The 13,990-nt window shown below is 41.1% G+C and overlaps 1 protein-coding gene across 1 annotated transcript in view; it reads right to left on the bottom strand.

Moving 5' to 3' along the window:
• Positions 1 to 3,272: 3,272 nt before the first annotated feature.
• trit1 (tRNA isopentenyltransferase 1) overlaps positions 3,273 to 13,990 on the bottom strand; it is a 37,931-nt gene continuing 27,213 nt past the window's right edge. The window contains exons 9-11 of the mRNA XM_020586311.1: positions 5,934 to 6,043; positions 5,112 to 5,229; positions 3,273 to 4,213 (exon numbers count right to left, since the gene is read on the bottom strand). Coding sequence (XP_020441967.1) covers positions 4,014 to 4,213; positions 5,112 to 5,229; positions 5,934 to 6,043 — 428 coding nt within the window. The 3' untranslated portion in view covers positions 3,273 to 4,013. The remainder of the gene's footprint in view (positions 4,214 to 5,111; positions 5,230 to 5,933; positions 6,044 to 13,990) is intronic.

Raw genomic sequence — 13,990 nt, 5'->3', positions numbered from 1 at the left:
GCCAGTCTCCAGACCTCAATCCAATAGAACATCTTTGGAGGGAGCTTAAACTCCGCGTTGCTCAGCGACAGCCCCGAAACCTGACAGATCTAGAGGAGATCTGTGTGGAGGAGTGGGCCAAAATCCCTGTTGCAGTGTGTGCAAACCTGGTCAAGAACTACAGGAAACGTTTGACCTCTGTAATTGCAAACAAAGGTTTCTGTACCAAATATTAACACTGATTTTCTCAGGTGTTCAAATACTTATGTTCAGCAGTGCAAGAGAAATAAATTCTTTAAAAATCATACAATGTGATTTCCTGAATTTTTTTTTTAAATTCTGTCTTTCAGAGTGGGAATGCACCTACAATGTGAATTTCAGACCCCTCCATGATTTCTAAGTGGGAGAACCTGCAAAATTGCAAGGTGTTCAAATACTTCTGTTCCTCACTGTATGTCCATAGATTATCCAGTGCATCACAGTGCGCAAATCACTAATTAGCCATGTGACCATAAAGGCTGCCCTACTTTTCCACTTGTTAAATCAACAAGGGACCAGGAGTGTATTGGTGATGCCCCTACCCCGAACCAAAAGCACCAGGTGAGGCCACCACTTGGGGAGCTCTGGAGCAGCTCAGCAGGGTGAGGTCGTTCAGGGCAGCAGGACAGCAGTGTCCTTGTGTTATGGTTAAGTTTAATCCTTTTCTTTGTTTTACTGTTTGTCATGGTTTATGTTAATAGTTGATTGTTGGGACAAAAAGCTCGGGGTCGGTCCCTGACCTTGACAGGAGAGACCTAACCCAATGTGTGGCGTGTTCCCCTCCTAAACAGCTCCCAGACCCTGATGAGGGAGCTTGTCTAAGAGGGTGTCAGCAGTCCAGTGATGCTATATGCAGTTAAGGGAAAGGGAATAGTGACCTGGCCTTCCTCCCCCACGCTGTGCCTCCTAGATTAACCCCAAGGGTGATCCCAAATTGCATGCCCCAGCTGCTGAGTATCCCCTAATACAACTCCTGGTTTGTTAATGCTGGAGAAAGATGAATGGTAAATAAGCCAGTTCAACAGAAAATGGATGACTGTAATAATAAAATAACAATAAAAGAAAAAAATAAAGCAATTTTGATCATATAAATACAATATATACATATGCATACAGATATTTATACATACCCAGATATATATGTATAAACATATTCACAAAACAAAAATTTAATTAGCAAATCAGTAAACGATTAGAGAGAAAAAGGAAAAAAGAAAGAAAAAGGGGAGGGGGTTGGTTATATTCTCTGTTAATCTAGTTTGATTGATAGTGGTGAAATACTCAAAACAGCATGGACAATGAGAAATGAGGACTAATAACAGTATAAGAAAGTCACTTTCGGCTTTTCCCGTTTAGGGGTCGCCACAGCGAGTCGTCACACTGACGACTCACATGTTAACATTTGGCACGTGTTTTACGCCTGATGCCCTTCCTCACACAACCTGGATTTGACCACTAGCCTACCAGGGACGGTGAGGACTAATAACAGTATCAATAATGAAAAAAAATTTGCTTCTTATATTTCTAGGAGTCTGTGGGAATGTGTGTGGGAAGATTCTACAGCTCAAGATGGTGGAGAATTTCTCTGTCACCGCTACCCAGAGGGAGTAAATGGGTTGACAAGTCCAAGTAGCATGGAAGTAATCATAGACGCAACCCAGAGTACATTGTGGACAAGTATCTGTATCAATGAAACCCATTTTAAACATTTTACCTTGTGTGATGAGTCCTGTGAATAGTCTTGTATTGTATAAGCTGTAAGTTCTTATACTATTCTATTTTTATTCTACTTTATTCTATTTGTAGTTCCTAAATATTATGGCACCCAATACTAGGAGGGAGAGAAACGGTATTTCGATTTTCTGTATGCCCTGCACATACGGTGAATTGACAATAAAATCCTTGAACCTTTGTATTGGTAGTCATGGAGATGATATTATTACAGATCTTGGTCCAGAAGTCAAGGTTGGGGGGGAAGAGTGGTGACTGATTATGACTGAATGAATTGTGGTTTCTGTTACATGTTGGGTTAGTGAACTACTTATGAGAAAAAGGCTGATTCGTGATAAATACTGATAGAGGGAGGAAAAATATGTATATCCACTAGATGAAGGATTATTCAGTCTCCAACTATCACAAAGGCTGAAATAATTCATATATTGCTTTATAACTTCTGTAGAATGCCAGATTCTTGTATTGGTGGAGGAGTTGGATCAATCATTTTTAGGGTTTAGAACAGTATTAAAGTCTCCAGCAATAATAATATTTGCAAAGTAGTGCAGCAAAGCTAAAAAGTTATGGAAAAAAGATGAGTCATCATTATTAGGGCCGTAAAGCTTTTCTTTTTAAGTGCAGAGTGATTCAGCAGCTCCAGAAGGTGTCCAGCCAGACTGGTAACATTCTTACATATTCAAATATCTATGTCATAGTTCCTGTTTTTGTAATGACAAAGGAAAAAAAGGTCTCACCGGAGGGGTAAAAAACTATTTAGTTATGACTAATTTAAAAAATGTACAACAGAATGAAGGAGAAACAAATCATCCGGACACAGAAAAGGTTATAAACACCAGTTGCACAGTGACCTCTGCTATCAGTGACTCCCATATTGTATGGCAAGCTCCCAGTAAGGTTGAGGCTTGACCCAGTTTAGAGCAAGAGAATGTGGGACACACGTGCTCACGCGCACACACACACACACACACACACACACACACTCACTCACTCACTCACATGCAAAAACACTTCCAGCTATTATATTAGTGAAAATATTTTTAGTCAAGTGGATGAGGTCAAACACTGGGAGTATGTGAACTAAACTAGTACTGACAGAAGACTGGAAACTTAAAGAAAGCGGTGACGGAGTGCTAGCCAGAACAGTGGAAGAGTTGTCTGATTCTTTGGAAAAGAGGTGAAATCAGGGCAGGTCAGGAGAGGAAAACAGTGCCGAAGGAGGCCTTTGGAGCGACGCCAGATATTGTGTAAACAGGCAGACACACCTTGGTTTGAGAGGGGTATGACAAGCTGCTGGATAAACAAAGATCTGCAATTACTGCTGTGAAAATAGTAATCCTGACAGCCTGAGCGGGTGGTTTATACTATTGTCAGAGTAGAAATGAGCTTAGCAAAGCTTCAGTGAAAGACAACAGCACAAATCGTGTTTCTAATCTTTATCAAACAAAGAGCTAGAACAACAATATTTTAAGGTAGTAAAACAAAGTTGTAGCAGGCAAACAGAGCACAAAACAATGTGCTCTGCAAGCTTGACAGCGAGGTCTCACTGAGAGAGCTGAATTCATGTGGATTGTTTTTCACTTTAGTAACACAAAACATCATCCAGTGGCTGAGAAAATGTAAGATCCTTTGGTTTATTTAAGATTTAAACACTAGCTGTATGAAGTTAAGGGTGCATGTTGGTTAAGCTTAATAAAAGACAAAGAATCTTAAATCTTGAAACAGTAATATTTATGAAATGGAAGATTTTCTTTCAATACCAGCCATATGAAAGACCTCTGCTTTGGTTAAGGCACATTCAGTAAAAATTGAAAAATAATTTCAATTTAACCAAGGTTTTAAGACAGTGACAAAAACAGTCCTTAAAATAAAAACAGTCCTTAAAATGCACACTTCTCTAGCTGTACATGCCATAAAACATTAAATGTATCCTTCTGAGTTCAAATCTTCATGAATGTTAAAAGAAATGTTCAAAAATGTTCATTGTTATCCACATTCAGCAAGGAACGGTATTATGAATTTCTCTGTAGGAAAAGGAGGACTTTCATCCAGTTGAAATTTAAGTGCTTTCAAGTTATGTTTTAATGGAATTAATGCAACTCAGTGGGAAGCAAGAGAGCAGGGAGAAGACCCTCCCAGGGGGGCCTTCTATGTTAAAAAAAGACGTGGATGCATTTGTGATTCTCTAAAGACTAAAAGAGAAACAATGCAGAACAAAGGATAGAATCTCAGAGAAGATGTATGCAGTCCAGTTGGCGCAGTTGTTAAACTGTCACTGGTGTGTTGTCCCAAAACTCCTGAGAGGTTTCACTGCATCCTGGGGCAACAGTAGCACAAGTGTCCCCTGAGAGAGTCTCTCCTGCAGAGGCAGGAGCTGCAGCACTGCTCTGAGCATGGTCACAGGCTGGATCAGGCTTCCTCTTTTTTTTCACATGGTAGCGATGCTTCTTGGAGTTCAGGTGAGCTGCAGGTGAAGAGAATCGAAACACAGGACATTGTTTAAGTTGCTCTGTCTGAGTTGGACTGTGAACCAAACTGAGTCATGGACCCATTTTGGGTGTCACAGCTTGTGTTACAAGGTCTAGAAAGATTATTTCAATTCAACCACATATTATAATTAGTAACTATACATAATGGCACCTGCAGCTGTAATCCTGTACGCATCAGACATACATTAAAAAAAAAAAAGATTTTGCTTATTTTTTCTGTCTGGCAGTCACTGCACAATCAACATATAACATAGTCTATATAGGCCTATAGTTTCAGATGTGTAGCCAGAAGAGCTGTCCAATATGATATTACACACCCCTATAGTGGATCATATCATTTCTACTCCCTAACTTGAGCCCTGCAGCTTGGAGTGAGAGACAGCAGCCACACACACTGACTTTACCTGCTGTCAATAATGCCTCTAACATCATCAGGACATGTGTAGGGTATGTTTTATTTATCATGGCTCATGAGCTGCATTCATGTGTTATTTTGTGGGTTAATAATTGTGCATGGATTTAAGTGTCAGATCAGTGTTTCTCAAGAACCGGCTGGAGCGCACCTCCTAATTCTGGTCATTGTGTGGAAAGTTGGTGTGGGAGGGTTGACGTTTTAATGTGAAAGCATCTCGATGTAATGAGACCAATATGCAGCCATAGGCAGATCTTGTGTGTGCTATAAGATATAATCCAGGGCACAACTGACTAAATATACAGTAGGTATACTATGCAGTATGTACAATATATGCATATGCACCAAAATAATTTCTGCAAAAGTAACAAGAGAGGCAAGAGGTTTAAATCTCATTAGGCTAAATCATCCAAATGAGTACCATTGTGTGGTTTTTGTGTGATTCGGGTTGAGACTCTCACCTGTCCACTCTAGGTCACCGATGATCACTTTGTCACAAATATCACATGTGTGACGACTCCGCTTGTTTCTCTCCTCCGCTCTCTGAACTCTGATTGGTGGAATTGTTGGCTCCTCTCCCTGATTGGTTGAGCCAAAGAGTTTTCAGTTTTAGGCTTCATGCTTGATAGATTTTGAATGAAACACTGTGCTATAGCTGAAATTGCTCCTTTGTTAACTCATCTACGATTCCCTTCATATTATATTAAATGACGAACAACCAAATTTGTTTTTTACACTAATTAAACCATCATCATCAAATTATTACAATTTTATTCATCATTGACAGGTGTAGTGTTACACAGCTGTAACTTTGCAGGCATAAAATGGTGATCATTTTGTATACACTCATAACTGGACACTCATAAAATAGTGAGGAGTAAAATTAAGATGGGAGACTAATAATAAGACAAAGAAATTAATGAATGATGCAGAAAACATAAATAAAGAAAGTGGAAGTACAAAGGGAGGAAAAAGCAATCATAAAATAAGGAGGAAGTGAACTGAAAGTCAAAGAAGGAAAATCAAGTAAGATGGAGAAATAAGAAGGAAAAGGTGGCAGTAAAAAAAGAGGGAATGATGAAATGAGGAAAAGGGAGAAAGGAAAATAAGTTCAGCTAAATTAAGGCAAATAAAACAAGTAAAGCAAAGGAAGGACAAACTAACGGGATAGGACACCAAAGAGGAAAGAGACAATAGAAGGAACAAGACTTCATTCCTTTATCCCCAACACCAGATGGAAGATGGAGACAAGAAGCTGCTAGTTTAGCCTAATGAGGCCCCACCTTACTGAGACACTCCAGTATCTGCAGTGCAGGGTTCAGCACCATCTCCTCCCACCTCGACAGGTCTGTCACATCCAGGCCATACACTGCTGGTACACTGCCTCCTGGTCCTGTACACACACAGGACAAACACGCACAGTTACAACACACTATTCATCTTATGAGGCTGACACAGGCTGCCAGTAAATGTAATGACGGCTTTTCATGGCTGATATTTTACATGTATTTTTTACTGAACCAGTGGAAAAGTCTCTGACATTTAGATCACCACCTACCAACACTATAAAGTTGTATTAGTGGCAATGCTGCTTTACAGTGTATGTCTCATAGAGAAACAGTGTACTGATAAGGTTTACACTCCAAACATCATCAGAAAACCTGGATATACAATCAAATGAAAGGGGTGCATGCTGATGTAAGTACATGTTTTAGTCTTAATATGGTGAAATGTACTGTCTTCATAATTATGTAGCTGATTGTTTTTAATTAGTAAGACAGAATTAGGCTTCAAAGTAACTAACTGTAGAACACAAAGGCTCAGGTGGACTTCAGGACAAATCCAGTACAAATTTACAGTAGCTGTGGTGTGCTGGAGCCGCACCCTGAAGCTCTGTCAACCTGCTGACTCACACTGGCTCGATAAAGTCTCTCCCTTCTTCCTCCAACCTCCTCCTCCTCTCTCTTGCTATCAGTATTGCTTTAGCTTTCACTCACTCTCTCAGTCCTTCTCTCTTTCTCTGTCTCTCTCACTGTTCCACCCCTGTGTTTCTATTTTGCATCAGTCAGCAGTGTCCAGGCCAGGCCCTAGCACTGAACAGCAGCACCAGTCCCTGCCCTGCTTGTCTGACTCCATTATCTGTCTGTCAGACTGCCTGTCTGCATCAAGAGCATTCAACACAATCATCCCCCAGCAGCTTGAACAAGAACATGGACAACTCTCTCTCTGCAGCTGGGGGCTGGACTTTATAACAGGGAGGCCACAAAATGTGCAGGTTGGAAGCAACATCTCCAAGATCATCATGCTGAGCACAGGGGCTCTGCAGGGGTGTGTGCTCAGCCCATTGCTCTTCACACTGCTGACCCACGACTGTGCGCCAACCTACAGCTCCAACCACATTGCCAAGTTTGCGGATGACACAACTTTAGTTGGTGATGAGGCCAACTACAGGAGTGAGGTGTGCCAACTGGTCCAGTGGTGTAAGGACAACAACCTCTTCTTCAATGTGGGGAAGACTAAAAACATCATTGTGGACTTCAGGAGAAAACCTCTAAAGCATCCACCACTGATCATCGACAGTGCTGTAGTGAAGAGAGTGAGCAGCACCAAGTTCCTGGGGGTTCACATCTCTGAGGACCTCTCCTGGACCAACAACACCACATCACTGGCCAAGAAAGCTCAAACACACCTCTACTTCCTCCGCAAACTGAGGAAAGCCAGTGTCCCACACCCATCATGTGCTCCTCCTACCAGGACACCATTGAGAGCATCATCACTGTGTGGTACGGAGCCTGTACTGCCTCCTGCAGAAGGACCCTGCAACGCACAGTGAAAACAGCCAGCAAGATCATCAGTGTCCATCTGCCTTCCCTTATGGACATCTTTAACACCCGCCTCACCCGCAGAGCCATCAGCATTCCTGATGACACCTCCCACCCTTCACACTCCTGCCTTCAGGGATATGGTATCCTAATCACTTTGATTTAGTTTTATTTTTTTTATTCTATTTTTACTCTACTTTTATTCTGTTTTAGTTTTCTAAATGGTAATGCATTCAATACTAGGTGAGAGAGAAACGGTATTTCAATTTTCTGTACGTCCTTCACATATAGTGAATTGACAATCAAAATCTTTGATCTTGAAAGAGCCACTGCATTGATCAAAGACACAGAGACTCACTGGAAAATAGGATCTGTGCAGCTTACAGAGAATGCCCCTTCTAGGAACAGCATATAACTATACTCTAAATCAATATTATATTTGTATATAGTATACAAGCACTGAATAGTAAAAAATTTAAACTGAGTGGAAAAAAAACTGAAACAGTATCTCCATGGGAAGACGTTGCTGCAGCTCTGTGAGGCTTAAAACCAGTTTAGCCTGACGTGTGTCAGCACATCTTACATTCAAGTCACAGAGGTAATCAGTTTCAGTAAAAGATAAATAGGAGTTGCACAGGGGAAAGGAGTTACAAGCATTTTTATCAGGCAGGAAACATTTTTCATTCTAATATTTTGAGTCTTTACATCTTTTGAAATTGCCATCAGGACAGTAGTAAGTGGCCATCTGGGTTGTTCAAACAACACCAGCTAATTACCTTTTAGAGAAACCGATGGCGGCTGCGGTGGCTGTGGCTCAGGAGATACAGCGGGTTATCTCCTAACCGGAAGATTAGCACCTCTATTCCCAGCTTGTCTGGTCCACATGTCGAAGTGTCCTTGAGCAAGACACTGAACCCTCAGTTGCTTCCGGTGATGACACCAGTGTGCAAATGGGTGAATGGCCAAATAGTATGAAAGTGCCTTGAGTGCGCTACAATGCATAGAAACGTGCTATACAAGTAAAAGACCATTTACCGTTAACTATGTGATCTGTGAGCCTGTACTTGGACATAGCAGTGCTTTGAGCTGAATACCAACATGGTAAAAAAAAGTATTAAAATCAATGCAGCCAAACCAGAGGTATCATCTTTATCATTGTACATAATTATCTTCCTTCTCAAAACCTGGAGCCTACATTATTCACAATGCAACCTGATGGCAACACTTTGGTGGGAAATTCAGGTGTCTTATGTTATAAGTGGCTAATGTAATGTTGACTTGTCAGCATAAAGATCTGTTACAAAGCTCTGGTAAACTCACTTCTTTCAAATGCTACAATTTCATTTTTAAACTAGCAGTTTTCAGCCCCAGCCAACACTAACTCGAAGTGACATCACTTGAAGAAATGTATTAGCTACCACACAGCTCCCTTTGAAACCACAAAAAGGCTTTGTACAATTTCTTTCACATTTGCCATGGTGCTCCACAAGACCTGGAAACAGACCATTTAGCAGGTATGTTTACTGTGTTCACAATCTTAGTTTAGCATGCTCCTATGCTAAAGTCTGGGTATCACCATTGCTGTTACAATTTATTCCTAAATGCATACTTCAGAAATGACAGGAGATTACCAGTGTTACTGGGTCACATTGTCCGGGACTTGTCAATGTGTGTCTAAACTGATCAACTGAAAGTACCATGAACGTAGCATGCAATAGTTTAACAGTGACAAAGCTGTTATCTGTTCTACTCAGCTGCAGTTTTTGCATATGATATCTACTGTATGTGTTAGTCATGTAAATGAATGCCATTAACCTGTAAGGCACAGTTAACCAACTCAATTATGGCTTAATCCTTTGCACACACACAAAGACTGAACTGTGGAGATGAGTGCAGCAGGCACCCTATGGGCTTAGCAGAGTTACTAACTCTACAGAGACTTCATTATTACAGAGAAATACTGTCTGCTGATTGTATAACTGGTTATGTGCATATCTATCGGTACTGACTCTGTCAGAGGAATGAGCATGTGGGGGAACAACAGACATGCACAAGTGCTATAAACGTACATTTTTGCCTTGATTCTTGGCACAAGCCAAATTTCAACTGCTTCTGGTCTAAAATTGGCATACTGTTGATTCAATTTACATGTTCAAATGTGATCTACTTTATTCACTTCACGTAAAGGCCAGCTGTGCTCCACTGAACGGCCGACAAAGGATATAAAAGCTAAATAAACACAAAGATCCTTCCTTAATCACATCATCTAAGTACTCCTGCACCTGCATCATTTGGCTTCCCAGTGTGTATTCTCTGTTTTATCTGTGTACACTGCTAAACCTACGGGTTTATAGTCATACAGTGTTGTTTTTTTTTAATTGATAGTTAATCAAAGCCTCAGGTTTCACTGGCATGGCTACTGTGTGTGTTTCTCTGTGTGCCAAAGAGGAAGCCTTTTGTGTTTGTGGCACAACAGGAGGCAGGTGGTGGTGGTGGGGGAGCGTCACCTGGCATACCTATACCAGATGCAGAGTCAGAGTTCTCTCCTTTAGGTGCTCTAATAAATACTTCACCAACCTCCCACTGGGCAGAGTGGAGTGATGGTAAATAAAAGGGGAATACTGTGTGGTGGGTTGCCAGATGCTTGATGGAAACCCCACCTTGCTCTCTCCATCGTTCTTGACTGGGATCTGGTGAAATTTAACTCTGGTAATCCACACTGTTGTGAATGAGGGTTGACAAAAAAATGCTAAAGGGACAAAGAGCATGGTGGTCCACACACACACACACACACACACACACACACTACCAACACACAGGGGAGATCGCTTTGCCAACAAGAAAGAGTATCTCCTGTCGCCAGGCAGCTGCTTGCCAGTGTAGTGTGTGTGTGTGTGTGTGTGTGTGTGTGTGTGTGTGTGAGTGAGTGAGAGTGCAGAAACAGTAGTCCACCTGTTGCAACAAACAGGCCAAGAGTCATTTGCTGCCTCATGTTTGCCGAGTGAAGATGTACGCCTGTGTGTGCTTTGCTATAAAAGCTACAGTAGCAGCCTCTGTGCGGCATGCCCTGGCCAGCTGTGCTTCTCTGGCCGTGGTCCACAACATGACAGCTGCCTCTATTCACTTAACTGCCTCCTTCCTCTTTCATACAGTTCTTCTTCCACTTTTGTCTCCATGACCTACATTATCTCTTGTTTATCTTTGACACTGGCAGGTTATGTAGTATGGATCAAGGAGATAAGAGTATCAAAAACCTCAGCATGATAGAATTTCAATTATGTCTTTTTGCTCATATTGCTGGAAAAAAAATCATTGAGCAGTGACTAAAAGAACCCAGTCTATTAATCAGTATTGTCTCTCCTCTTCTTTACCCTGTTAGTAGTTTGGGGGGATCCAAGTGTATCCATCTCCCTCCCTCAGTTTCCAGTCTCTATATCTGCTGTCAACTGTCAAGTGAAAAAAAGTTTTAAAAATACTCTCTAAGTTCTGAGTGAATTTCTGAAATGCTGGCAAAATAACACTTAAAATCACTGCACTTTTCCTTCTTCTGCTTTCATGGAAATATAGTCAAGAAGACAAGTTTAAATCATTTTGTCTAAATGTTGTGTCTGTAGTAGAAGCAGCAGGCACAAGTAACACAGTATCAAGGTGTATCTGAAAAATCTGTTTTCATCAGCTTAGAGCTGATCATAGCTTGCTGTTGATATATCGGTATCACTGTATAATGTTGGTCAATACTGTAAGTAGCAACAAATTGTAGTGGAGAAATGCAACATATGCCAACATAGAGAAACCATTACACAGTTTGCCATCCAGAAAGGGCTAACAAGTTTTGAAATGTTCCATTCAGTACACATTGTGGTCACATTTATTTAGAACCAAAATGGTTTACTAAAAAGCTTTACGTTACTTGGCCATGTGAAAGAAAAAGGTGGCTGATGCATCAATTTTTAAATTTTTTACTCCCATATATCGATATTGATATCAACCTCCAAAATCCACCATGAACCAGGCTACATACAGTAACTAACTGAACTCTGACCACGGCATTTCACTGCTGCTTTTCACCATAGATGTGTCTTTTAATGAATGCCTTTATCTCTTCTGCTTCATACTGTATGGGCCCTGTGGGGTTTTAAAAAGCATCTGTGGCGACAGAGGGGTGACATGCAGCGAGGGCCCCCTTGTCTGGACTCAAACCAAGGCCAATGTGGCTGCATACCCCTAACAACGACCTGCTATTTATGTTCACCATTTATGAGGGGTTCTGCTGACCTCTCTTTCTCAGTACATCAACTTCTCCCTCAACCCTTGCTTGAATTCACAGTACCTCCATGGGAAGAGGTTGCACTAGTGTCCTTTGGTGTATTCTACATAAAACCTGACAATTCCTAAAATGTATATAACCTTAAATTACTGTTTCTTTTCATTTCTAACCACACAGACACTGATATATGTAATTTATAAGCACAAAGGGGCAAGACTAATTAAGCTTGATTTAATTTGAGCTGGCAGACCTGGTATTTAAATCCCTACAGCAAAGTTAAGTCCATCAAGAGCCACATAACCTGCTGAAAAGTATTTAAGACACCAAACACCCACCTGCTTTCTCCCAGACGGTCACTGCTAAATGTTTAGACTGGGAAACCAGGTTAAACCTGTGACTTTGATTCCGCCTTTTTCTGTATATTTACATGTACAGTCCACCTTCAGGGCATTGTCTAGCTTCTCTAGCCTAGTTCATTGTGTTTGTCTAACTGAGGCTCCGTGTCATTTCCAATTAAGTTTGCCTCTGACCCACTATTCTCTGTATTCTTGGGTGAGTCCATGTATCCACTGGTGACCCTGTTGCCCGAGTCTGTTTGGCTGGGGAGAATTCCCAGCAGCTCTGCAATCCTTCAAAAGATTAGCCTACTCAGCTGAGGCCTCCCGGCATCTCTGAGTATGAGGCTCCGGTGAAAGAGGTCACCAGTCACAGCAAAGGAGGGAGGTGAACAAAGCCCATGCAAGGCACACATTTTCTGTGTTTACTTACAATTTGACTCAGACAAATTTTGTTAATTGAAGTTTTTTTTTGAAACCTGCTTGGTGCTCACATTTCCATGATCAATGTCATAGTAAATCTTTCAATCAAATTAAATAAATAGATTTTCAAAAATGCAGAGCCATCTACAGAATTTGACTGAAGCAGAAACGTTCTTAACTTTGTTTGTTGCAACGTGACCTCATTCAACAAGACACTGAGATGTCAAATCAAATGTGTGCAAGTGCATCATTCTATTAGATTACTTTGTAACATGAACGCAGTACTAATGTTTATCTTGCCTTCACAAAAGAAGAGATAAAGTGCCTGAAAAACGTTTTCAGAGCAGTGAAATCCTTCCTCATAGTATCTTAAACCATTGTGAAGTGTTTTGTCATGGACACAACCTTCAAACTTGTGGATCTATGACTCCAGCTGAACCTCCTGGATTGTATTTAATTGTTTCACTAGTGAATATGTTGCCACCAGCTTTTAAAATTGTGGGACTGTTTTTGTTCTGAACATGTACTAAAATCCAGCTGGACAAATATCAGAATACCCCTTTGCAACCTGAACACTCTTGCAGATTCTGCAAACATGACAAGACTGGCATGGACATTAATTCATTCATAGCACTCTTGAGTGGTTTTTGAGGACTATTATTATTACAAACTTATTGGGATCATACATTTCTGACTTTTAAACATGAATGTTGATCTTTTTTGTTGCCACCTCTAATGCCAATCATCTCTACATGTCCCCCTGGAAGGTCCTGTTGCAGTAAAACAGCCTGCCTCAAAGACTGGAAGGTTTTCACAAACCTGTACAGAAGGAGGCTTGAGCTACTGCCAGTGTACACATTTCCAAAATCTCTACATAAAATGTCTTATCATTACGTACAGTCATAAAACACTGACAATAAGACTCAAGTTGACAAATATCAAAATCCTTTTAACGTCATGAGATAGAATATTTCAGAATTATACCAGAGTTGAGAATTATACCAACTATCTTGCAAATTGCTCCGAACAGTCTAAGCAGAGTCTCCAAGGTTACATGAACTGTTCTGAAATAACATATCCAGAAACACAAAAGCACAAACATTTTCAGACAGATTACTGCATATGTATAAGGGTAGTAAGACAGATACACACAGGTGATGAAGACCAAATGGTGTGTGAAGTGGGTAGGCAGACAGAAAGAAAGAGGAGTATTGAGGTTTAGGGCCTGACATGGCCTAAGCCACTTGGGCCTGATGGGATTAGGAGGATGGGTTACTCCAGGGTATGCTGCTGGTGTGACCGAGGTTTTGATTTGGAACACACAGAGCCTTTACACATTTTAAGCAGCTCTGACCTCTATTGGTTGTGACCAGGTTGGGAAATGACAGCCTGCCAAATACAGGTTGATCTTGGCTGCCAACCACTCTGGCAGGTAACCAACCGCTCTAAAGCATCCACCCCTGACCATCGACGGTGCTGTAGTGGGGCCACTG

This window comes from Monopterus albus, unplaced genomic scaffold (assembly GCF_001952655.1).
Source record: "Monopterus albus unplaced genomic scaffold, M_albus_1.0 scaffold402.1, whole genome shotgun sequence".
Taxonomy (NCBI): domain Eukaryota; kingdom Metazoa; phylum Chordata; class Actinopteri; order Synbranchiformes; family Synbranchidae; genus Monopterus; species Monopterus albus.
This window is presented reverse-complemented; position numbering and strand designations above follow the sequence as displayed.